Source organism: Tursiops truncatus, chromosome 15 (assembly GCF_011762595.2).
Source record: "Tursiops truncatus isolate mTurTru1 chromosome 15, mTurTru1.mat.Y, whole genome shotgun sequence".
Taxonomy (NCBI): domain Eukaryota; kingdom Metazoa; phylum Chordata; class Mammalia; order Artiodactyla; family Delphinidae; genus Tursiops; species Tursiops truncatus.
The window spans coordinates 25,224,583-25,251,465 of NC_047048.1; the positions used below are offsets into that span (position 1 = coordinate 25,224,583).

Genomic DNA, 26,883 nt, shown 5'->3' on the forward strand with positions numbered 1-26,883 from the left:
CCTTGGGCAAGTCACATAACCACCCTGGGCCTCAGTTTCCCCATCTGTAAAATGGGGATGATAACAGTCTATTAACCTCATAGGGCTGTTTTTGAGGATTAATGGAAAGTGTTTTGTCCAGGGCCTGGGACTAACGAGCACCGTGACTGTTAGCTATGATCATCGGTCTTACTGGGTCCTGTAAGGCATGGTCGTGCCCCTACTTTGGCCCATGGTACTCTCCCCCTGACCTCTGATGCTCTAGCTGTGATGGCCTCCCCATTGTCCTTCAATTTCACCCAGGTTTTTCCCCACCGTGGGGGCTCCCACCCGCTGTTCTGGCCCTGGAATACCCTTGGCCAGGCCAGCTCCTTCACATCCTTCCAGCGATGCCGGAGGAGAGAGGCCTACCTGTCTAAAGCGCCCCCCTCCCGGGTTCTTCACTAGGACCAAACCCCGTGTATTTCCTTCAGTGCCCCTATGTTTATGGGGCAGCACAGGACAGGGGTTACCAACCAGACTCGAGCCAGAGGGCCTGGGTTTGAAACCAGCTCTGCCATCTACTAGCTAGGTGACGTCACCTCTCTCTGCCTCCGTTTCCCCATCAGTCTCTGCTCCACTACTGTGGGACGGAATCATTAGGACTTACAAAGAGCTTAGCACAGTCCCCAGAGTTTTGCAAATGCCCTGCACGTCTGCACTATCAACTACTTCCCGTTTGAGTTCTAAGTGTCTCTCTTTCCCTCCTACCTGTAATCTCCCCAAAGCAGGATCATGTCCTTTATCACCTGCATACAGGAGGTGCTCATTAAAGACTTGTTCAACAAATGAAAGAAGGGGTGAATAAATCTATCTGAAGAGCAACCCAGAAACGCGCAAAGAAAAGCCAGAGACTGTCCCCGCCTGTGACCCAACAATCATAGTTATGGGCACAAGCCCAAAGGAAATAACTCAAACAGCAAGAAAAGGAACAATTTTCACATGCTGGGCCATTCTCAGTGACAACCAGGAAGCTCCCAGGCACGCAAGAGCTGAGCAAACAGTGGCAGGGGATCCTGCTGAAAATGACCCAGCTGTCACGAACCAAAGCCGGGGCCACCTCCGGCCCTGGAGAGGCCACGAACAGAGAGGGGCAGGCATTGGCCACCCAGGCTCATGCCCTCTGATGAGGGTTTTTAACCTGCATGTGAAAGCAGACCAAGAACAAGAGCTGTGATTAAGGGTTAGGGGAGGATCCCACATCACAGAAATGCTTGGTGCTGAAGGTGGAAGGGAGGTCTTGTTTTTCTGGAGAGGTTTAGGTACCCTCACAGAAAGTCCTTAAATAGCCCCAGGCACAGGCTCAACCTGTCTAATCCCTGAAACAAACCTATGAGGAGACAGGTCCTATCACTAGTCTCCATTTTACGGATGCGGAAACTGAGGCACAGAATGAAAACGCTCCCTGACCTGGGCCAAGGAGACCGTGTTACCCGGAAGACCAGAAGTCAACTGTGGCTAACTTAGGGGCCAATCGAGGGGCCTACATGGCTGTCCTGTACTTTTTCCACCTCTGCTTCCTCCCAGATCCTCAGATTTCACTTTGGACCAGAGCAGGGACTGCTGTGTAACGATGATGATGATGAAGACGATGGTAATAACAACGATGGAGAGCAACAGTAATAATAACAGCATTTCGCAGTGACAGGACTGGCACCATAACTGTATATTAACTCATTTAATTTTAGCACTCTATGAGGCAGGCGCTACCACTGTGCACACATGAGAAAACACAGGCAGAGAGAGGTAAAGTCACTTTACTGAGGTCACAGTGCTGGCAAGCAGCAGAACCAGGATCTGAGCGGAGGCTACACTGGCTCCCTGTGTTGCTATTTTCCTCTAAACATCTTCCCAACTGGCCTCCATGAGGCAGGGAGGCTGTGGTTTCACTTGTACTTAGCACTGGACCTACAGCAATAACACACAGAAGAGGGAGGGATCAGAAACTATTATCTTGGGACTTCCCTGGCGGTCCAGTGGTTAAGACTCCGCGCTTTCACTGCAGGGGACAGGGGTTCGATTCCTGGTCGGGGAACTAAGATCCCGCATGCTGCGCGGCCAAAAAGAAAATAAAACTATTATCTTATTGTATCAATTCAAAGGCCCATGTTTCGTCACGTGACATCTGTCTGCATCTCGAGATTAGTGCATCCTACAATCTCTGCTGGCCACGTTTTCATAGCCTAGCGGCCCTGAAATTGGGATGCATGTCACAACTGCCAGCCTCCTGGATTCGATGAGATGTGGTGTGCCTCTCTCAACACCCCAGCCTCTTCTCTAATCTTACTGCACCATGAAGGATGGCAAGAGGCTTTTTCCTAAGTTTGCAGAATCAAGAAGGAGAAATAAAAACTGCCCTTACTTCTTGGCCAAGCTAACCCTAGGAGAGAGGCAATCACCACCCTGCCCCACCTCTTCAGCACAGCTCCGTAACAACTCGAGTAACTTTAATGGGGGTGCGGGAGGATGAGTGTAACTGTCAAGCTACCTGACCAGGCCACCTAGGGCAAAACCGCCAGCAGCCTCATCTGATAATCTCCACCTGCCAGCTGCGTTCTTGTCTCCACAGTTCCTTCCCCAGGCCCTTGCCCAGGCCAGGTTGTTTTTGCCAAACCCAGGCAGAGAGGAGGCAATAAAACCTACTCAACAAAGGACGTACAGCCCTTTCCCAAGGGTCATGGTTTCTGCCTGGCCCCATGAGAGAAATCCTCTCTGCCAGCACAGTGTTCTTTCTGAAACACACACTCAGATAGGATCTGCCTCAGAAAAGGGTTTTTATTTCAACCACTTCTGGGCCCATGAGCTCCCTTCTCCTCAATTTCTATAAGATACTTGGGGAGCAGCAACATGCTGAATTCACATCCACATGTATACTTCTCAGGTTTGCTGGAGATCTGATTAGCTGTGGGAAGAGGCCTGAAAAGTACAAGCAGGCTGCAGATGTAAAGTGTTACCGATATACCGTCACCCGGGAGAAAACAGAATCACACAGACAGTGATACGTGACTAGCAAATCATGGCCTTGCCCAAAACATGGCAGCATGTGGACTGAGTCTGGGCAAGGGTTTCTCAATCTTCACACTCTTGACATTTGGGCCCCGATAATTCTTTGTTATTGGGGGGGCTTCCCTATGCATTGTACAATGTTAGCAGCATCCCTGGCCTCTACCCACTGGATGCCAGGAGCACCCTCCTTCCAGTTGCAACATCCAAAAATGCTTCCAGATGTTGACAAATGTCTCCTGGGGCCAAAACTGCCTGGAGGAGAGAAGCACTGATCTAGGCAGTTTGCAGAATATCCTATTTTTTCATTTAGTGGTGACATATTTAACAGCTATTAGGTAAATACAAGAATATGACCAACCTGCAACCTAATAGAAATTCAAAAGTGACATGAAACTTCCTTTGGGGATAAATTTATTTAGGTTTAAAAAAAAAAGTGAACTTATTTAAAGAAAAGTAGTAAATAAGTAGGTGGCAGACACTACTGGTTAGCTTCCTCAACAGCCTTTCCCAACTCCCTTCTCTCTCGCTGTCTCCCGCTAAAGAAGCGTAAAACCAAATGCTCACTTTCCCTGCCTCCCTACTAGCTAGAGGTTGTCATGTGATCCAGCTCCAGCCAAGGAGACACGAGCAGAAGTCTACAGCACCAGGAGAGGGGCTTTGAGGGAAGATTTTCACTCTCCTGAATAAAAAGAGATAAATGAGGCTGGTGTGCTCCTTCTCTCTCCCTACCTTGAACCTACATGTGATGGCAGCCATTCTGGGGCTTTGAGGGAAAGACAAAGAAAATGGTGTCAGCCCTGACACCACTGGGTCACTAATCCAATGCCAGCAACCGCCAGAGGTACTAGACCTCCTGATGTGCAAAAAAGTAAATACTTTTAGGTCTAGGCCACTGGAGTTATGTTTTCTGTTCCTTAGAGCCAAATGCAATCCTAGTAGGTATGAAGTGAGATATAAATGTCAAAATCATGAAGACTACACACAAGGGACTGAGGGTGAGACAGTGGAGAAGAGGGCAGGCACTGAGGTCAAACTGGAAGCTTTGAACACTGTCTACAACCCTTGCCAGCTGTGTGAACATGGGCAAGTTTAACTGTGCCCTCAGTTTCCACATCTAAATAAGGGATCACAAGAGCACATACCCAGCATTACCATGAGCCCCAAACAAAGTATTTACAAAGAAGGCACTACTTGACATAGAATAATCCTCAATGCATGTTATTTACAAAAATAAATTCTCACCAAAGTTACCCAATAAAATAGGACTAAAGACTAAAATTGGGGACTTCGCGGGTGGTCCAGTGGTTAAGAATCCATCTTGCAATGCAGGGGATACCAGTTCGATCCCTGGTCGGGGAACTAAGATCCCACATGCAGTGGGGCAACTAAGCCCATGTGCCACAACTACTGAGCCCACATGAAGCAGCTACAGAGCCCACGTACTCTGGAGCCTGTGTGCCACAACTAGAGAGAAGCCAGAGCTCAGCAACGAAGATCCCATGCACCACAGCCAATAAATAAATAAGACTAGAATTGATTCAGTCATTAGTTCTTTGCAACACCTAGAAAGGAAGCTGCCTGTAAGGACTGTATGTAAAATACCCCTGCCTTGGTGCTAAAGACAGTAAATCAAGCAACCAAGACTTTCTGGAGGATCCAAGTCTAGAGGTCCATGTCTGTCTCCTCACGACAGTCCCCCTTCTCTCCAATCTCCACACTGGCCTTCCTTGTTAAGCTGGGGCTTTTGTACATGCTTTTTCCACTGCCTAGAACACTCTTATCTTCTGCTTTTGTCTTTGTAGCAAACTACTAGTTGTACTCCAATACCCACTCTTCCTGAACCCCTAGTAATTAATCTTCAGCTGGGCACATGCCTGTCCAGAAAAGAAACTACATTTCCCGGACTCCCTTGTAGCTAGATGTGGTCACATGACTAGGTACTGGCCAGTGGGATGTGAACAGAGTGATGTGGGTGACTTCTGGGTTGCACCCTTCTGCCCCCTTCGCTCTGGCTGGAATGTGGACATGGGGTTGCACATTCCTTTTTTTTTTTTTTTTAATATTTATTTATTTTAGTTTTGGCTGTGTTGGGTCTTAGTTGCGGCATGCGGGCTCCAGAGCGCACAGGCTTAGTGGTTGTGGTGCACCGGCTTAGTTGCCCCACGACCTGTGGGATCTTAGTTCCCCGACTAGGGATCAAACCCGCATCCCCTGCACTGGAAGGCAGATTCTTAACCACTGGCCCACCAGGGAAGTCACAGCAGTACACATGCTTGGGTCAACAATGTGGGTGGCACCTGGGGACAGCAAAGCAACAAGACAGGAGGGGCTTGGGCCCCTGACACCCTCAGGGACAGAGCTGCCACACCAAACTGGGATTTTTACACCAGAGAGAATTTAGCTTCTATCTTAAGCCACTGTGTTTAGGGTCTACGCCACATACAGCCAAACCTATAATATCACGTAGGCTCAGGAAGTCTCTCCTTTCCTTCGTTGGATCAGATCAAACCCCCTACCACATCACAGAGCTCCCTTTCGTAGCACTGCACAGCTATGATTTTCCACTCATTTGTTCAATCCCCAGACAAGACTGGCACTCAAAGGTGGCGGGAGCTCTGCTCTGCACATCTTTGACTCCCGGCATCAAGTTCAGTGCAAGGATAATCAAGAGCACCCAGAGAATGTCGACTGAATGGGCCCAGGCTACGGGACCAAGGGGTGAGAGCTCTGTCTTCTGTGCACAGCTCACGGTCTTGGCACACTGACCCTCGGAGGCTCTGTCTCCTGCAAGGGGCATCTAAGAGGGTGGAAAACATGCCCCTTTGACACCCACCCAACCTTGCTTCACATCATTCCCAGATCTCCCTTACATAGAAGTTAAAAAACAAGGCTATCCAACCGCCTGGAGAGGAAACAATTATTAGCAAATTACTTAATTAGGCTCATGTTGACATTTCACCTTTGAGTAAATATGTTAGTTAAAAATGGGTCGAATCCAAGATGCACAGTTACTGAAACATAAAGAATGTTTTCAGAAAATCCCGTTCCTGCTTTTAAAAAAAAATATCTTATATTTGGGATGTGCGGAGAAAAGAGACTGAAAATTAAAATGCCAATAAGAGGTTATCTCTAGAAGAGCATCATTATGGAGGATTTTCACATTCTACTATACTGGTTCCTGTACTGTTTCATTTTATACTGGACCTCTTATAATGTCAGACAAAGAAGAGCATAAGAGAAAAGAAGTCCCCTTAAGTAACTCAATCGTGACCATCTTTACAGTAACTGAAAACCTGGAACTTCCCAAGTATGCATCTGTCAGCAGTCTCAGCTGTCACAGCCCACCTTCACTCCTGTGCCATGGATTTAAGTACTTAAGCAAGTCTTCTTAATCCTCAACTACAAAGAAAATCTGCAGAATGAATTTCCCCACCCATCAGCCCAATTTCAGAGCTGACACCCAACACCCTGGCATGCCTCATCCAGACCCGGGCACCCTACAGACACCCCATAACAACTGGGCGAATTAGCCCAAATCCTCAGATGCTGGGGACCGGTAGTCTGCATCCCTGAAATTGCACTGGGCTCCATCCTGATTTTGTCAAGGCCTGCGTGGGCCCAGAGGTTACAAGGAGGTGATAAACCAGAAGAGAATTGCCACACCAGAAATCCCCACTCCACTGCCCCCAACTGTCCATCACGGTCCCCTCCTGTCCAGCCTCCTGCAGCACCACAGCAAGTGCCTGCCACGCTTAGCTAAGCATCCTCTGTATCTTGCCTCTTTTCTTTCCAACTCTGTGAGATACACGGCATGATCATGATCCCCACTTTACAGATGAGGACACTGAGGCTCCCAGAGGTGAAGTGACTGGCCCAAGGTCGCACACCGGGAACTGGCAGGACCGATTTTCGCACCCAGGCCCCTGAAGCTGGCCTCGTGACCCCAGCCGTATGTGTCCCTGGCTTTCTTTGGAGCAACACCTTCTCCTCGCCCAAGTATCCCCATGCCTTCAGCTGCCAATGCTTGGCCCCACCACCACCACCCCCAACTAATATCCTCTTTGGGAATAAAGAGGGTCTGACTGAGGGGGGGGCCATTTCTCCAACCCCTCCCCACCAAATGTGCAAATGAGCTGGAAGTAGGCCAGCCCTGACCCCAGCACCAAGTGTGAAGTGGTCCACCTAGACCACAAGGATCTCAGTGGACAAAAGTAAAAGAAGGGAGAGCCCCATTACACTACAACTGCAGTTCTCAGAGCCTAAACTACCACGTGTCTTTGCTCCGCGACCCTGAGTGAGTGAAACTGTTTTTGAGGAAGAAGCCTTATCATAGGGCTCCTGGGTAATCTAAATTATAACTACCTTCCCCAGCACCCTAAAGCTCCAGCTTTCCCCTGGGCCACTGGTCTCCAGCCTTATAAAGCTGATTAGAGGGACTGCAGAAGGCACTGCCATTAATATGCACCGGTCATCTGCTATTAACAATCATAAAAACAACAACAATAATGATGGGCACCCTTAGAGAGACCCTGCTAGAATTGAGCCACCACTTTTTTAAACACAAGCCAGGCTGTAGATAGGACAAAACCTTTTCGATGATTTGAGATATTCACTCCACTCCTAAGAGTATGTTCCAAGAAAGTAAGTCAACAGGCACTACCCATGTGATATTCATTACAATGTTCTCTGTGAAAGAAAAAAAAAAAGAAGGGGGGAAACAGCAACCTAAATGTCAAACCACAGGCAATAATTATATAAATTACAGTCTACCAATACTAGGAACTACTGCTTGGACATTTAAAGGTATAATTACAAAAGTTGTGCAGGAACATGGGAAAATTCTTACAAGAATAAATGAAAATGTGGGATAGAAAATAGTGCACACTTTACAAGCGCAACCTGCAAAACCACATAAAAATCTGGACAAGAATCGGATGTCAACACACCAACAAACAATGGTCAATGGAAAAATATGTGCGACACACATGACAGACAAAGGGGCGAGATTCCCAATATACTGAGAGGCCCCGCAAATTAACAGGAAAAAGCAAACCAGAGTAAAGATGCACGAAAAGGACACTGAAAGAAAGACATGCACAGAAAAGAACATGCAAATTACCAGGGAATATGTTGTAGGATGCTCAGCTTCTAACTTCTAAGGGAAACGTGGGTGAAAAAAGATATCTTTTTTGTCCATCAAATTAACAGAATTCGGCCATGTCCAGTGCCAGGAAGGATGCAGAGAAATGGGAATTCTCAGTCCCTGTCACTAGGAATGGACTTGCTACAACTTTTCTGGAAAATAACCGGCCAATACCCATTAAAAACTAAAATTTACATAATTTTAACCCATGTACAAGAATGTTCACTGGAGCATTGTTTACAGAAACAAAAAATGGGGAATAACACAAGCAATGTTATTAGCTGGGAAATGGCTGAATTAATTATAGCAAATCTATATTATACAATTCACTAAGGAATTACTAGTGAGATTCTATGTATTGCCATGTATCATATGTTAAGCAAAAATAAAGTGATGATTATAACATAACCCATTTTATTTTTAAGCATATTATTTATGTTTATAAACATTTCCATGATTACAGAGAAAGGACAGGAAGTATAGCTTGGTTATTGATTAGAGAGAGAGTTAACGCTTTATTTAAATATCTCTATGTTGTTTTCTCACAAGGAGTATCACTTTGGGAACAAAAGAACTCTACAATGAAACTAGAAAGTTTACATGTAAAAATTAAATCCGAGTTGTATTAGCATGTATTAGCATTAGATTATGAGTAAAACTTTTACCTGTTGTTAAATTGTTGATGTAAAAACACTTTTTAAACAACAAAGACGTCAAAGAACGTTTAAAATTTAAACATATCTTTTTAAAATTAGAACAAAACCAATCATTCTCTGGACCAAATCCACTGGAACGTAAGGTTTAACTCCGCTGGGCAAAACCCTCTCATACACAGGGAAGCAACATGAGCCTGGTCAATTCCCAGCCTGATCAATGCTCTCAAATGCCACAAACATAGCAGGTGCTTAATAAATGTTGCTGAGTCCATTAGTGGGAGTATAAACTACAGCTCCACCTGACGATTAGAACGGTCAGATTTCAAAATGCACATATCCCCCAACCCAGCAATTTCGGGGTGGGGGGGTGGGGGTAGGGATTTACTCTGCTTTGTCATTTACATCTATTTGCATACAGTACCAAGATGAGTGCTCGTGGCAGCACCGTTCATCACACTGAAAACTGGAACCAAGGACCCTGACAGCAACCGAGGGAGGACTGGGTGAATACACAGCACAGTCCTTAACAGAAGAAAGTGTGGCCTGCAAAGTATTATTCCCTTTTTCTTTCAATTTGCATGGACTTAACATGTAAAGAAAATCAACACTGGTTTCTTAGTGAAAGGAGCCAGATACAGAACATTATTTAGAATATGAAACTATTTGGGGAGGAAAAAAAGATACTCATTTTCAATCTCTCCCCACCCCCTCACCCTTCATACATATTTGCATATGCTTGAAATTTTCTAGGACACCCAAGAAACTACCATGAATGGTGACTTCTGCAAACAGAGCACAGGGAGAGGAAGTACTGAAACTTTTACTTTCCCTTTATATTCTTCTAGAATATAGTTTTATTCTGGGATTTTTATAACTTTTTAAAAAGTTATAACTTTTTTAAAATGATCATTTTTTGAAAGTAAAAGCACAATCAAAAAAGTTACCGTGCAAGATCTTCCAGGCCAATTCAACATCTAGTTTTGTTTTGTTTTGTTTTTAACATCTTTATTGCAGTATAATTGCTTTACAATGGTGTGTTAGTTTCTGCTTTATAACAAAGTGAATCAGCTATATGTATACATATATTCCCCACATCTCTTCCCTCTTGCGTCTCCCTCCCACCCTCCCTATCCCACCCCTCTAGGTGGTCACAAAGCACCCAGCTGGTCTCCCTGTGCTATGCGGCTGCTTCCCACTAGCTATCTGTTTTACATTTGGTAGTGTATATATGTCTATGCCACTCTCTCACTTCGTCCCAGCTTACCCTTCCCCCTCCCCATATCCTCAAGTCCATTTTCTACATCTGCATCTTTATTCCCGTCCTGCCCCTAGGTTCTTCAGAACCTTTTTTTTTTTTTAGATTCCATACATATATGTGTTAGCATACGGTATTTGTTTTTCTCTTTCTGACTTACTTCACTCCAACATCTAGTTTTAAAAGAAGAGTTTTCTAGCAATCTATAGAAAGTCATCTTAATCGTGCAAGAAAAGCACCTCATCATCTTAATGGGTCCTGAAAAGGCTTTGAAGGGGAATCAAGTGGGGAATTCCAACTTGATCTGACCCTGAACGGTGCAGCTAAGGTTCTGAAACAGATGAAACTCATTGAAAAATATAAACCTGAGACTCGCTCAAACCTAAATGGATCAAAAGCCCATGACTATCGGGGAGCAAGTAACGCTCCATCTCCTCGCTAAGCTGCAGTGAGCTTCTTCCTTGGAATTTCCAAACCCTTATTATTACCACAAGCCATTTTATTAGTGCTTTATGGATTTTTGCAGAATGCTCCAGGCAAGATTTTCATGAGACGGGCTCTGCATCTCAGGGTCTTTGCATCTGCTGTTCCCTCTGTCTGAGGCTCCCTTCCCCCAGCCCTCGCACAGCCAGCTTTGCCATTCAGGTCAAAGGTCAAATGTCACCTCCTCCAAAAAGCCTTCCCTGGACATGCCCCTATCATAGCTTGCACCCCAGTTCTTCCCAGTTCACATCTTTGCGGCACTTGCCGCCACCCAAAATCATTTTGGTCATCCCCAGCGTAAGCTCCATGAGAACGTGGACCTCGTCTGCCTTGTTCGTGGCTGTATTCCCAGCGTCTAGAACAGTGTCAGCACCCTGTAGATGCTCAATTAATAATAAAAGACTGAATAAATGAACGAGTGAGAAAAGGTTGCGGGAAGAACAGGAGAACAAATCCAGTGTTGTAAAAACCACTCTCAAGCTGTCCGTGCCGGGGAAACGCAGGCACTTGAAAACTGCTCTCCAGAGAGGAAGGTATCCCCAAGCAAGTATCCGTAGTTACCCAAGAGGCCAATAAAAGGTAAACGGAGGTTCTCAGAGAGACAACTCACTGAGAGGGAAGGAAAAAGCCTCAAAAAACCTGAATTATTCCCCGAGGGTACCGGATGCCACCCTCCCCGGGTCACCTAGAACCCATTTTCCAGAACTTGGCATCCTCCTCCAGGAGATGAAACCCCACAATTAAACCAAGGGGAAACTTAAGTAGAGTCTCGACTTTGTAACTGTCCACCTATCCTGGGGCAGTTTAAGATGAAGGAGCAGCGCTTCAAAGCTGACCTCTAAGGACCAGGACTTCACGCTGGGACTGAGCCGTCAGAAACCCCACTCCCAACCCAAATGGATTCGGGGAGAAAAGCCCTGGGTGGAAAGTGGCAAACAGCATGGAAACGGCTGCAATCGCTTCTCTAGCTAATTGGAGTTTAACCTCCTTAACATCTCATTAAGCTTCTCCACAGCAACCCCAATAAGCCAATTACGGGAGACGTTCAACAGCCTAAAAACTCAAGGAAGGCTTCCCTAGTGGCGCAGTGGTTGAGAGTCCGCCTGCCGATGCAGGGGACACGGGTTCGTGCCCCGGTCCGGGAAGATCTCACATGAGAGGCCCGCGTACCGCAAAAAAAAAAAAAAAAAAACTTAAGGAAATGCAGGAGGGGTGAGGCAAAAGTCTTGCCCCAGATTTCTCCTCCAGATTCCTCCCCACCAACGGCTGTGGGACTTCGCCACCCAGGGGACGTCTGACAACGTCTGAAGACATTTTTGTTGTCACAACAGCGGGGAGGTGCTACTGGCATTTAGTGGGTAGAGGCCAGGGATGCTGCCAAACAGCCCAGAGCGCACAGGGCAGACCCACAACGGAGTTACCTGGCCCAAAAGGTCAAGAGTGCCCAGGATGAGAAACTGCTCCACACCTACCACCCCTCCCCCACGCCGGCTTCCTCACTGCTCAGCCTTCAAGAGGGAAGCAGGGGTTCCACAGCTCCACCGGAAGAGCCGCTGTCTCAGTTACCATGCCAGGTTGGGGGAAACACTCGCCTCAGGATGTTCAAGTCCTTGTCATTATCTCAATCCATTTCATTAGCCCTTTATCCCTTTTGGCAAAACGTTCAGGTAAGTTTTTATGGGCTAGAGTTTTACTGACCATTAAGAGCTGATGAAATCTAGACCTTATCCCACCATGAAAATCTGGAGCCGACATCACAAACTAGACGCTTGCTTCAAATTCCCCGGGCATTGATAATTTGTTTATCCATCTCCCTCCTGCCAACATGACCAAGCTAGAGCAGTACCAAACCAGTGAGCCAGAGCGGCCCCAGTCACCTCACCAAAAGGCCGGGCTTCAAAGCAGGAGATGCCGACTCAAATGCCTATGGGTGCCAGGTGGGGTCCATCAGTGAGGGAAGCAGACCAGGTAAGAAAACACGAAGAAAAAAGGCAACAGACGCCGGGCCTACGAATTAAAGTGCAATAAGGAGGAGCGGGGACTGCGGCAACCTGGGGCCAGCAGGCCTGTTCTGCAGGGGGCAGCCCCAGCTGACCACCACCACGTACAAACACGGGCCCTCATGCAATGATTTTTCAAAAGTCAGAAATGCAGATTTTTCTGTGAATTCTCCCCATCTGTAAATATTAGCAATCATAGTAATTCAACATTAAAATAAAGTCAAAGCAGCACACCAGTGGGCCAGATCTAACTCCCCCCAAGGAACTCGTACCTTAGACACTCAAATTCAAATGCTAATGGCGCCTACAGTATGCCAGGCTCTGAGTCCTGGAAAAAGGGACGGACCAGACTCAGTTCTGACCTTTGCAAGACAAAATATAAGCAGTTGGATGTGGAAGCTGGAAGGCTTGTTCTACCTGAGAATCCATTCCAAACAGGTAAGGGACTGTTTCATCCTTAGAGGGCTCTGGAAAGAGGTTCCAACCCAGCTCACAAGCCACTCCAAAGCTTCATGTCATTCATTCCTTCAGTAAATATTTACTGAGCACCTACTATGTTCCAGGCACTGTTCCAGGTGCTGGGATTACACAGCACAGGCAAAACCCCTGTCCCTGTGAAGTTGACCTTTTGGTGAGAGTTTACAGGGAGTAAACAAAACAAATAAGTAAGAGATTTGGTGTAGGGCTTCCCTGGTGGCGTAGTGGTTGAGAGTCCGCCTGCCGATGCAGGGGACGCAGGTTCGGGCCCCAGTCCGGGAGGATCCCACATGCTGCGGAGCAGCTGGGCCCGTGAGCCATGGCCGCTGGGCCTGCGCGTCCGGAGCCTGTGCTCCGCAACGGGAGAGGCCACAACAGTGAGAGGCCCGCGTACCGCAAAAAAAAAAAAAAAAAAAAAAAGATTTGGTGTAGATGGCAGTACGTACTGGGTTGGGAAGGGGGGGTTGGGAGGAGCCAGAGGACTGGGAATACAAGGAAGCAGCAGGGAGTCAGGGAAAGGCTGACTGGGGTGACATCTGAACAAGGATTTGAAGGCGCAGGAGCATTCTGGGCAGCGGAAACAGCAACTGCAAAGGTCCTGAGGCAGTGTGAGGGAAACAGAAAGTACCAGGTGATGTGGTCAGAGAGGTGAGGGGACCAGATGCTGTCAGGCCTTGTAAGCCTCTCTAAGCCCTCTGGCTTTTTCCTGAGGGAAGTGGGGCGTCGCTGCAGGGTCTTGGGCAGAAGGGGGAGAGGATCTGACCTCTGTCCTTAACAGGAGCCCTCTGGCTGCGGGGTTGAGACCAGACTGTAGGGGCCAAGGAGGGCAGCAGGGAACGCACTGAGGCGGGAACACCCAAATGCAGGATTGAGCCCATGGTGGCTCTGGCCAGAGCAGCAGCTGGAGAAGCAGTGAGAAGCAGGCATTCTGAAGGAACAGGCAACAGGATTTGCTGAGAGATCAGCTGTGCAACGGGAGGCAAAGGTGGGGAGTCACGGATGATGCAGGGTTTGGGCCTGAGCCTCTGGGGACAGGGCTGCCATCAGCTGAGATGGGGAGGGCTGGGGTGAGGGGGCTCCAAGTTCCATGTGGGACGCGGTAAACTGGAGCCACCCATGAGACACCCAGGTGGAGACGTTAGTTCCAAAAAGTTGAGAACACAAATGGAAAGAGAGATTTTCCGTCCACCACTGGGTTCCAAACGTGAGGCTCCTCCAAGACTATCACAAACAGAGCCGGTCCAGCTGCGAGAAGATCACTGCTCCTTGTTGTTGGGTCGCTGCGGCTTCGTTCTGCAAGGCTGGAGGGGAACCCAGGAACCCTGAACTAGCCCTTGCCCTGCCCTAGCCTCTCAAATGGCTTTTCTCCTCCCAAAGCCTTGTCACGCTGCCATTCTGAGCCTCAGATTCAACATGCGTGAAGTGGGGTGGACGGAGGGGAAGACCCCATCAGTTCCAGGGCCCCTTTGGCTCTAATCCGCAAGGGAGAGAGGAGACTGGAAGGAGGGGCAGAGAGGAAGGTGGAGGAAGGCACAGTGATGCGTCTAAAAACCCATAGAAAATTTGAAGAATGGGGGAAAAATAAATCCGCTCATTCTACATTGTTGTAAAGCCTAAGGGAGCTAATTACGCCAGGAATTAGCCTGACCCCAAGGTCAGACCTTACCCCAAGAAGAATTTCAAATGGTTTCTAAAATACTCCTTTTCTCCCACCCTTTAGCAGCTAAATTGAATATTCAGGGGGTTACTCAGGTGGAAGATGGTTCAGGGCAGCTCCGTGGCAAGTATCAGCACCAGGACCAAATATTAGCAGGACTCCATGAACCATGACACAGATCCACCACTTCTGTTCATCCCCAGCAGCAGCAGGTACAGCAGCAAAAATTAACTAGAAAATTCCAGTTGCTGCACCGCTCACATGTACTAAGTGCTAACTGTATACCAAGCAGCAACATTCTAAGCACCTGCCAAGGATTCTCTTGGTACCGTGTTACCATCCTCATTATACACATGGGGAAACTGAGGCATGGAGGGGGAAGTAACTCGCCCAAGCTGCAGAGCCAGGCTTTGAACCCCAGGGATGTGAGCACTGCTCAGAGCCGCCATACTCCACTGCTTACTGACTTGTCGCTTACTTTTCGACATTTTCTGATTTTTCTACACTGGACACGCAACACATTAATAAATGAATTTTTTAAAAACATTAACTGGCAAGGGGAGGCCCGGGCCCATTTTCCCAACCATCATTTAAACATCAGCCACAAAACAGTCCTTCCTACCCGCCCCCCTACAACCACCCTCAAAAAAAAAACAAAGGCAAACCCAGCGCTGGGGAACTCAGCCCCTGTTTTCCATTTAGATAACCAAGTTCCTCTTTTTCCATCCCAGAGCATTTGCCTGGGTGAAGGTGGGAAGTCAGCCAAACACTCACCACAGGCTATTTCCACGTGCTGGTTTTTCTGGCCATTTCCTGGGGCTCAGAGGCCAGCACTGGCCCAGGAACAAAGCTCTGACTAGAGTCTCAGGTGGGCTAGTCACCTTGATTTCTAAACACATGACCTTGGTCAAGGGAGGAGGCAGGCATGACTGGGTGGGTGGCCCAATCCCATGCCCCAGGGGAAGAAAAAGTGGGTCCAAAGGAAGGACAAGCAACTCGAAACACACAACTTCATCTTTGGAAAGAAGAATAATAACCTCTGCTTAACTCTGTGCAGGGCACAGGCTGAGCCACTTGCACAGATGGACTCATTTACTTTTCAAAACAACCGCAGGAGGTTGAGACTTTGGGGGCCCCCACCCCCACTTTACAGATGAGGAAACTGAGGCACAGAGAGGCACACTGGCTTGCCCAAGGTCACAGAGTCTCTCCCGGCCTTGAGTGTGTGCCCTGGAAAACACAGAAGTCACCTGCTTTCAATTACTTTGGTTTCTCCTGCTACCTGGAAGTTCTCATGCCCCAGCTGCCTACTCTCAAACTCTGGTTCCAGGGCACCTCCAGAAATTGGGACATCCAGCAAGTCCAGAAATCCAGAGGGAGGGAGCACAGAGAAAAGTCTGCAGGGCCAAAGACTGGGGAAAGATGCAGGGCCTGGCAGAAGGGAAAGCCAACCACCTGGCAACTTCTGTAGCAAAAGTCCTTGCAGGAGAAAAAACACAACTGTTTCCCCGGATGAGCTTCTTTAGCTAAATAAACGGAGGACACCCCCAAACCCAGTCGACTTTGGAAAACCTGACTAGACGTCAACTGCCAGTTGCCATCAATGAAATACACCCTGGTGCAGAATCTAATTTACAGCCGCCTATTTTTTCCCCTCTGTAATTTATGAGAAGAAAATAAACAAGGAAATACTCCAGTATTCACAGCCAGCACTAGACCAGATCCACATCTGATTCTTGCAGAAATCATCTTGCTGTTGTTACACCAGGTACGGGGAGCAAGGACTCCTCAGATTCTCCTCTCTCTGCTAAGTACAACACTACTTTGCAAATAAGTCTGCTCTCCAATTAGTCCTGGACCTTGAGTGCAAAGCTCTGGACTATTTCCAGCCCCAGAGTAAATCTCTGATCCCACTGGCCTGAAAATGTGAGACATACCCAGCAGTGTTTTGTTATTCTACCAAGTGATACCTCCCAAAAATAAAGCCTTTCCCACGGGGCCCTCAAGGATGACTTTTCAACACTCCAAATGCAGCCTGCAAGGAGAGGACCACAAAACAGAACAAGAAGGTATTTTTGGATGCTAATCACTGGCTCCAAAGAACCAAGGGTGTTTCCCTCTCCTGATTCCTAAACAAAAGTGGGAAAACTATCCTGTCCAGAACTGCATTCCGTGTTTACCAATAATCAAGATGGTGGGACACAAGAGTGCTTCCTGTAACAAAGAGGCAAATAGCATTACTGGGAAACTAAAGCCCAAGACACTGGGGATTAAACCACAGAGAATGGACTCCGAAGACTCAGCAGGCTCAGCAATGGACATTCAGAAGAAACCTGGAGGTGGGGGTCCCCACAGAGACGAGCCTCACGATTCAGGGGGTGGAATGGCACGCCCACTGGTATCAGGATACTGGGCATCCTCAGCTGCACCCCAAACCTGACCCCAGGGTCAGGCAAGTCCGAGCAGGGGTGAGCAGCCCTACCTTCTTTCCTGGCTGTTCCTCAAACTTCCCTAATTTTCCCCCTGTTCCCCCCAAACTCCCCTCAAAGTATAAGCAAAAGGAAAGTAAAAGATGACAAAAAAAATTGTAACCACAGGAGACTAATATGGATGCAAAACAAGTGGGGAGGGGGAAAACCTCAACCCAGTCGCTGGAAGCCCCTTTCCATAGCCTGAGCCCTTCCCCAGCTCAGCCCTTTGGTAACGGGGTGTTTGCGAAAAGGGGGCTCCAAACCACAAAGGAGATGGGGGAACTTAAGCAGCGAGACACCCCCCAAGTCTGGCGCCTCCTTCCCCGGCAGGTTATTTTTAATCGAAAAGGGAACCCCAGAGCGGACAGGGCCCCTCTTTTCAGCCCCCTCCCCCAGGCTCTGGCCCCTCACCTTCCCCCAAAAGCCCCAGAGTCGGGCACAGGCAACCCCTCCCCAACGCCCTGCTTCCCCGGAGCCGAGTCACCCAAGTTTTCCCCCCTCAGCAGCACTCCCGAAGGGGCCGGCCGCGGGCGGGTTGGGGAGCGGAGCCCCCAGGCCAGCTGCTGGGTGGGGAGCCCGGCGCTCGGGGCGGCAGGGGTCCCCGGGGCTGCGGGCCCGGCCCGCCCTTCCCGGCGCTTCGCCCTAACCGCCTGCCTCCCCGCCCGCCGGCCTCCCTCCCTCCCGCTCCCCGCCGCCGGCCCCACGCGGCACGGGCGGCCGCCGAGCACTTACCCAGAAGGGGTCTGAGCCATCGACGCTGCAGAAGCCGCGGAGCGCCATGCGGCCGGCTCGGGCACGGCGGCCAGCGGCGGACGGACTAGCCCGGCTGCTGGCGGCGGCGGCGGCGGCGGCGGCGGCGACGGCGGGAGGCAGCGGCGGAGGGAGCCGGGGCCGCAACGCCGCCTGGTTGGCCGGCGCGTCACGGGGATGCGGCGGCCCCGCCCCGCACGGCCCCGCCCCGCTCACCTCGTCCGGCCCGCTTGGGCCACGGCGGGAGGTTGCACTGTCGCTGGTCCGGCCGGTTGGCCCCGGACCCTCGGGCGCCCGATCTTACCCCCTCATAGGAGGCCCGGGGAAGTCCGCTGTAGATGCGGCCGCGACCTTTGCGTCCAGACCCCGCGACCAGTTTTCAAATCCTGCTGTAACAACAACGACGACGACAGCATTAGTAATAGAAACAACCGGGGGAAATAGAGTGTACTTATCCATCTATGAGCCAGGAGAGTGCCAGACACCGTAGCTGCGTCCTCACTGCACCCTCACTGTTATGACTCCCTTTTCATGAAGGAAGAAAACAAGAGGCAGAGAGGTTTGAGTGACTTCTCCAGGGTCACCGGGCTTACCCAGCCTGCTGACTCCAGAGCTGACGCAGAAACAGTAGGAGGTGGATACTCTATTTAAGCTATGCTTTACAGGTGGAGAAACTGAGGCTCAGAGAGGTGAAGCGACTTGCCCAAGGTCACACAGCTGGCAAGTGGCAAAAGTGGGGCTGGAACCCATGACCAGTCTGACTCCAGAGCACTCGTAGCCTGAAGGCTCCAATCTCTAACCCAAACAGCTGTGTGCAAGCAGCTTTGACATTTTCTCCACCTTCTCTGCAGCACTTAGGAAATAACCAGGTTACTGATCTTTACCTTTGAGGTAAAGAAACTGAGGACTAGAGATACAGTAATAATTAACAAGCATTCACAGTCATGGGGCTTCCCAAGGCTGAGCTGTTAGCAATGAACATGAATTAACATGTGTAATGCTCACAGGAACCCCAAGAGGTAAGTACTATTATTATCCCCATCTTACAGTTGAGGAGACTGAGGCCCACTGAGGCAGAGTACTTTGTCAGGGATTATGTAGACCATAAGTGACTGAACCAAACTTTGAATCCAAGCTGACTGATCGGGAAGGGAGGAATCTATAATGCTAACCATCTTGCCATACTGTCTTTTTTTTTTTTTTTCCTTTTTTTTTGGACCTCAGATTCGATGAGGAGACGGTAGAGTGTTCTCACTCATTTTGTTCAGATTTTCCAAGGAATGCATACTATACTGTCTCTTTTTAATACACAGGCAGCCAGTGACAGAAGCTGGGCCTGGGGCCTGGGAGTCAAAGCTTTCCTCCACACACACACACACACCAGCTGTACCAAATAAAACAGGAAGAGCGATTGAACTTGAGACTGCCCCCCTCCCCCTGCCACTGCCCTGCCATGAACCTAGTGAGGGAGGGAGGGAGATAGCATTGTTTTCTGTGACTTTTTTTTATTGGCCCAGGTTCCCCTCAGGGTGAGTGAGTTTTTATGGGATAATTACTTTCAGGTTATAATGCTCTTTGAGCTGTTGCTTTGACATTTATACATTTAACAAATACTTACTGAGCATCTACTATACGCCAGGTCTTTCTGGAAACAGGACAAAGTTGCTGCTCTTATGGTGCTTAAAGTGTTGGGGTTTCTTGCGGGGGAGGGGTGTTTAAAGTGTTTTTTTTTAATGGGAGGGGAACAGGTTAATCAAATAATCACACAAAGTATATTTACAGCTGTGATAAAAGCTAGGAAGAAAAAGTGGGAGTAAGAGGGTTTTAAAGGGTCCTCCTGGCCTACTGGCAGTGGAAGTCAGTGAAGGCTTCCTGGAGGAAGGGTCTTTTGAACTGGGATACAAGTGATGAGTCTGGTTTCATGAGGCCTGGGCTGTGTTCTGGGATGAAGAAAACAGCTTATGGAAAACCATGAAGCAGGACAGAGCAAGTCCCTGGAGGAACCTGAAGACAGTCTGGGTGGTAGGAATCAGAGACAGAAGCAGAAGGGACTCATCTGGGGCAGGAGGGATCAGGAGGGGCCAGAGCATGCAAGATCTTGTTGGCTGGAGGAGGGTTTCAGCCTGGCCCCACGAGTGATGGGGAGCCATTTCTGGATTTTAAGCAGGGTACGAGATGGTCAGATTTCTTTCCATTTTTATTCAAATTCTTTATTCATCCATTCTTTCAACAAATATTTATTTTTATGAAAAGGTGCTCAACATCATTAGTCATCAGGGAAATACAAGTAAAACCCAGTGAAATACCATTACACACCCACCAGAATGACTGAAATGAAAACGCCAAGTCTTGGCAAAGACGCGGAACAACCGAAACTCACCCTCTGTTAGTGGAAGTGAAAATTGGTTCAACCACTTTGGAAAACCGTTTGGCAATTTTTGCTAAAGCTAAACATACAACTACACGGTGACATAGCAATTCCACTCCTTTCCCAGAGAAAGGAGTGCTTTTGTCCATCAAAAGACCAAAATCTGTCATCAAAAGACCAAAAGACCATCTACCAAAAATGTCCAGAACAGCTTTATTCAAATAGCCCAAAACTAGAGACAGCCTGACTGTCCATCAATAGTCAAAAGGATGAATAAATTGTGATGTGACACAGCAAAAACATAAAAAGGATCAAACTACTAACGCATGTAACATTATGGACAAATCTCACGACACATAATAAGGAGCAAAAGAAGCCAAACACGAAAGAGTACATTTTTCATGATCCCATTTAGATGAAGTCCAAGCACAGGCAAAAACTAATAAATGTTGATTGATGTCAGAATAGTGGTTACCTTTAGGGAGTGTGATTAGGGCAAGGTACAAGAGAGCCTGCTGGAGAGCTGGAAATGTTCTATAACTTGATCTGGTGGTCATTAGATGGTTTACACACACACACACATATCTTAAAATTTGTTGAGCTGGACACTTAAGTTTGCTATGCTTTGCTTTGTAAAAGTTATACATTAGGGAATTCCCTGGTGGTCCAATGGTTAGGACTCTGTGCTGCCACTGCAGGGGGCACAGGTTCGATCCCTGGTCGGGAAACTAAGATCCCACATGCCACACGGTGCAGCCAAAAAAAAAAAAGTTATAACTTACACGAAAATTTGAAATAGAAAATAAATAAATCAAATAAAAATATGTATTGGGGCCTACCATGTAGGTGCTGTAGACACTTCGGTAAACAAAACAAAGATCTCTGCCTTCGTGAGAAGCAAGCAGACGACAGACCAAATGAATGAGGATACCGTTTTCCAGGAGCAGAAACTGATGGTTAGAGGGATGAGATAATTTGCCCATGATCCCCCAGCTGGGATGTGGCAGAGAGGAGACTCAGCCCTGCTTTAACCACCAAACCCTCTCCGCACTTCTTTTTCAGCCACAGACTCACAAGTCTTCCCCTCCCCTTCTTTCCAAGCCCCTTCCTTCCCACCTGTGGCTCAAGTACAGTAATGAACACCCTCAGACCCAGCAGCTCTGGGCCCTGGGCCAAACCCACTCAATGAAAGCAAACAAAATAAATTGATGGTGAAAATGTGGGATCTGGATTTCAAGCATCAGCAGCCCTGGTAGACCATGAGTTGAGTGAATCATATATCAAGAATGCCAGAGAGATCCTTTTTGTTTTTCCCTGAAATCAGAGTACCATGTTCCTGTTCATTTATTTCATAGGACTTTTCACTATTTGTAATCATCTAATTTACTTGCTTCATATAGGCCTCCCCAGCCATACTGGAATCTTCCAGCTACTGCTGTCTCTCACCTGGACTGCTGTAACAGCCTCCTGCCCGGTCTCCCCATCCCTGTCCCTCCCCACTGCAATCAGAGCTCAACACAGCAACCAGAGGAGTCCTATTAAAGCAAGGAAACAACACCCCTACATAAAGCCCCCCTGGCCTCCTATCGTGCTTAATACAAAATCCTACTGGATGTGATCCAGCAATTCCATTTCTGGGTAGACCCCCAAAAGAAGTAAAAGCAGGAACTTAAAAAGATATTTCCACACCCATCCCATGTTCATAGCAGCATTGTTCACAATAGCCAGGAAGTGAAAGCAGCCCAGGTGTCCATCAATAGATGAATAGGTAAACAAAACGTCATCTATACATGTAATGGAATATTATTCAGCCTTAAAAGGGAAAGAAAATTTGACACATGCTACAAGGGTGAACTTTGAAGACATTATGCCAAGTGAAATAAGACAGTCATAAAAGGAGAAGTATTGTATGCATCCACTTATATGAAGTTCCCAGAGTAGTCAAGTTCATAGAGACAGTAGAATGGTGGTTGCCAGGGGTGAGGTGGGAGATGGGGACTTAGTGTTTAATGGGTATAGAGTTTCCATCTGAGAAGAAGAAAAAGTTTTGGAGGCAGATGGTGGGGACAGTTGGACAACAGTATGAGTATAATTAATGCCACAGAACTATACACTTAAAAATGGTCAAGATGGTAAATTTTATGTTGTGTACATTTTATCACAATAAAAAAATATATGAAAAAAGAAAGCAAAATAGAGTGGTTAAAAAAAAAATCCTACTAGGCCTCTGTGATATGGTTCTTGCCCATCCCCAATGTCATCTTTTTTTTTTTTTTTTTTTTTTTTTTTTGCGGTATGCGGGCCTCTCACTGTTGTGGCCTCTCGCATTGCGGAGCACAGGCTCCGGACCCGCAGGCTCAGTGGCCATGGCTCACGGGCCCAGCCGCCCCGCGGCATGTGGGACCTTCCCAGACTGGGGCACGAACCCGTGTCCCCTGCATCGGCAGGCGGACTCTCAACCACTGCGCCACCAGGGAAGCCCCCCAATGTCATCTTGAACCCCTTTGTTTTCAGTCGCTGTGCTGCTGCAGCCACACTGAGAGCTTTCTGTTTCTTGAACACCCCAAGCCCAACCCACCTCCAAATCTTTCCCCGTGCCGATCCCTCTGCCTGGAACCCTCAGCCTCTGAAGCTTCAAGTAGCCTGGGCTCCCTGCTCGCCCAGCCTAAGCTCGAATGCCATCTCCTTAGAGAGGCTTCCCTACTTCATTTACCTCGAGTAGCCACCATCCCCTCATCTCACCCCTGCTCTAACACGAGCTGAACTTTTTTTTAAATTGTCTTTTACCCTTCCTTTCCCCAATTATTCCTGCCAGACCCTCAAATTCTTTTTATTTATTTATTTATCTGGCTGCATCGGGTCTTAGCTGCAGAACATGGGATCTTTAGTTGTGGCATGTGGGATATTTAGCTGTGGCCTGCGGGATCTAGTTCCCTGACCAGGGGTCGAACCCCGACCCCTGCATTGAGAGTGCAGAGTCTCAGCCACTGGACCACTAGGGAAGTCCCTGAAATTTTTTAATTGGTTCTTCTTCCTCCTAGAATAAGAGCATGACTTTATCTTCCTTCACAATTAAATCAGCAAATATTTATTGCCAAACTGTGTTCTGGGCAGGAGATGGCAAACTACTACCAGCCACCTGTTTGTATAAATAAAGTTTTATTGGAACACAGTCCCACATGTCCTTTTATGTATTTTATTTTTTAATGTTCTATGGAATTCTTTCTTTTTTTTTTTTTTTGGCTGCGTTGGGTCTTTGTTCCTGTGTGCGGGCTTTCTCTAGTTGTGGCTCACGGGCTCTAGAGCTCAGGCTCAGTAGTTGTGGCGCATGGGCTTACTTGTTCCGAGGCATGTGGGATTTTCCTAGACCAGGGCTCGAACCTGTGTCCCCTGCATTGACAGGTGGATTCTAAACTGCTGCACCAGCAGGGAAGTCCCCTTTTATGTATTTTTCAAGGCTGTTTTCATGCTACAACCTCAGAACTGGGTAGTTGCAACAGAGACCGCGTGACCAAAAAGCCTAAAATGTTTACTGCCTTGCTCTTTACCTGAAAAATTGTACTGACCTCTGGTCTAGGAGTTTGGCCTACATCAGGGAGCAAAACATACCAAAATCCCCTGCCCACACTTCTGGTGGAGCTGAGATTCTAGTGGGAGAGAGAAAGCGATTTACCTGTTTACAAGATAAATAGGACAGAGTTTAATATAGATGACTTAGGATAGTTAAATGCTGAGAAGAAAAATGTACAGTATGGGTCAGGAGGGTGGATATCTAGACTCAGTGATCAGGGAAGACAGGCCAAGGAGGTGGCATTTAAGTAAATGTACGGAGTGAGAGTGGATTTTGGGGGAGTACTAAATCAAAGGCCTGGGCTGAGGCAAGACAGCCAAGCTTGGGGAAGAGCAGAGAACCCAGGGGGGTTGGAATGGAGATGCAGCCAGTTCACATAGGGCCTCGTCGGCCCCAGCGACGACTTGGTTATCCTTGGAGTGAAGCAGGAGGTCACGGGAGGGAATTGAGCAGAGGAGCTGGTGTGACTTGAGTTTATCAGCATCCCTTGGGCTGCTGGGTGAAAAATAGACTGTGATGAAGAATGTCACCTGCCATATCAGTAAACAAAGGATGTTGTGGCCATCAAGCCATCAGCCCCTGCAGCCACCTCCAACTGTGCACCCTGAGAGGATTCAGGGTGGAGAAAAGCAGGATACTGGCCCTGGATAGTTAAGGTGCCTATCAAAGGAATGATTTCAATGAGCTCAGATTCTTGCATCTTCCCATGCATAGAGAAGCACTAAATTCATCGACTTGAGATGCCTGGCTTTCTTTGATTAACAGTAACCTTGTGATGATCCAACTACCTGGCTTTTGTTGCAAAAACTCCTGTATATCCTGGCTCCTCCCTTGCCTCTTCGGAGCAGGCCCTCAGAGCTATCTGGAGAGGCTGCCTCCCAGGTTTGAGTCCTCAGAAAGTCCATACAATAAAACATAATTTTTTAATAATTTAATAATCTCAGCTTTTAGGCTGTTCATTTTTTGTCAGTTGACAAGACCATGGGCTGGGCAGGGAGGGGCAGAAGCAGGGCTAGCAGCTGGGAAGCAGGGTTTGATATGCTCAAAGAGGTCGAGGAGTAAAAGGGCTAATATCAGCCTAGACTGCCAAGTGGACTCAGGGTCCTGTTTTTGCGAAACTACAGCGTTCAATAATTGTGGACCACTGTATTCAGAACACCATTATCTGAAGCTCTGTGTCTGGCTTGGAACTCAAGGCAGCTTCTCAGCGTCTGAGTTCCAGGAGAGAGAAAGGCATGTCATTGGTACTCATAGAATTTCAAACTGCAAATTTTCTATAATTTTAGAGAACAAAGTTTCTCAGTGAGTAAGAAAGTAGTGGTCACTCAAAGAGGGGGGGTACTGTGGCACTTTAAATCTATGAGTGTCCTTGGAAGAAATACTATTTTCTGTTAACTTTGCAGCCAGCTTTATTATGTCTGTTACCCCAGCCTGGCTGAGTTTTGGATCTCTCAGTCCGATCCAATTTTTACTTTCCTACAATTAAGGATCATGTACTACATTTAGTAGTTTCATCTCTTAAGTGTCTTTTAATCTAGAATACTCCCCACTCTCATATATATATAAAACATTGTCCTGTTGAGGAGAGCAAGACAATTATACTGTAGAATACCCCACATTCTGGATTTCTCCTTTTTTGTTTCTTCATTGGCATGGTTTACTGCGTTCCTCTGTCCCCTGTATTTTCTGTAAACGTTAGATCTAAAGGCTTGATTGGATTCAGGTTAGTATACATTCTTCCCAGAATAGGAGCTACTGGGTGAGGGGGGATTGACTGCAAGGGAATATGAGGGAACTTTCTGGAATGATGGAAATTTTCCATGTCTTGAATGCAGTGGAAATTAGGTGTATACATGTCAGAACCCATCATCAAAGTGGATACTTCAAATGGGTGCATTTTATTAAACTATATCTGTATAAAACATACCTTTATGAAATTATATCTCAATAGAGGAGAAAGAGAATCTGTTTAGATCTCAGCTTCTGTGTGTTCTCTCTCCTAGAACTAAGATGCCTGAGAAAGGGCCTGCGTCCAAGGTGTTCCTGCCTTCACAACTGTCCTTCCTCCACTTTGTGAAAGTAAGGCAAATGCTTCTCAGTCATCTTGAAACTTATTTAAGGCATGTTGTGCTGTGGTGTAAAAACCTGGATGCCGAACAAAAGCATAAACATAATAGTGTGTGGCTAGGAAAGGCAATGACCCTAAGGACTGGGTAACAAATCCTTTTGCAATTCGGATGATTTCCTATTTGCTTCCAACCAACATGAAGGAGGCACTGCAAGACTTGTTGGATAATAGATTATTACAAATAATTTCTGGTAATGAATCATAATGTGATGTGTGGCAAATAGGCATCCAAACATGGGTGACCTTGGGGACTTCCCTGGTGGTACAGTGGATAAGACTCCATGCTCCCAATGCAGGATGCCCGGGTTTGATCACTGGTCAGGGAACTAGATCCCACATGCCGCAACTAAGAGTTCACATGCCACAACTAAGGAGCCCACCTGCCGCAACTGAGACCCGGTGCAACCAAATAAATAAATAAATATTTTTTTAAAAACATGGGTGACCTTGAATTACTTGGCTGTGACAAAATTTCCATTCCAGTCTCCTGTTTATGTGAAAAACATTTCTCAGTATTTACTTTATAAAAGCAAAAAAAAAAAAAAAAGAATAGAGCTTCTTCTAAACTCTATCCCATTCCAGCAATAAATAATATTTATCCACAGACAGATGGACAACCCCCAAAAAACACCAAAAAATAACTAGCCCATCCATCTTATTAAAAGACTCATTTAGATAAAACATACTTTTCAATGTATAACAATTACTGATCATAATGTGGTATATTTATGTTGTTTTGATCAATTATATTCAAATAATAATTGTAATGATAGTTTAGAGAAAAATTTTAACACTTAGAGCCTTTTTTAAAATTTTAATTTTATTTATTTTTTTTATGCAGCATGTTCTTATTAATTATCCATTTAAAACTTAGAGCCTTATGAACACACGATACTCTTC

At 47.2% G+C, this 26,883-nt stretch overlaps 1 protein-coding gene, 2 non-coding genes and 1 pseudogene across 4 annotated transcripts in view; 2 read left to right on the top strand and 2 right to left on the bottom strand.

Annotated features, from left to right (window-relative positions):
• The window catches only part of ABCC1 (ATP binding cassette subfamily C member 1 (ABCC1 blood group)), a 130,290-nt gene extending 112,238 nt beyond the window's left edge, over positions 1–18,052 (bottom strand). For both annotated transcript variants that reach the window (XM_033841094.2, XM_033841092.2), the window contains exon 1: positions 17,899–18,052. In XM_033841094.2, coding sequence (XP_033696985.1) covers positions 17,899–17,946 — 48 coding nt within the window. In that variant the 5' untranslated portion in view covers positions 17,947–18,052. The remainder of the gene's footprint in view (positions 1–17,898) is intronic.
• The window catches only part of LOC101318652 (transforming protein RhoA pseudogene), a 29,904-nt pseudogene continuing 20,965 nt past the window's right edge, over positions 17,945–26,883 (top strand).
• On the bottom strand, positions 19,132–19,225 carry LOC117308421 (small nucleolar RNA SNORD116). Its single transcript, XR_004522398.1, has one exon. It is a non-coding gene; the product is annotated as a small nucleolar RNA SNORD116 (small nucleolar RNA).
• TRNAG-GCC (transfer RNA glycine (anticodon GCC)) lies at positions 20,940–21,012 on the top strand. Its single transcript has one exon. It is a non-coding gene; the product is annotated as a tRNA-Gly (tRNA).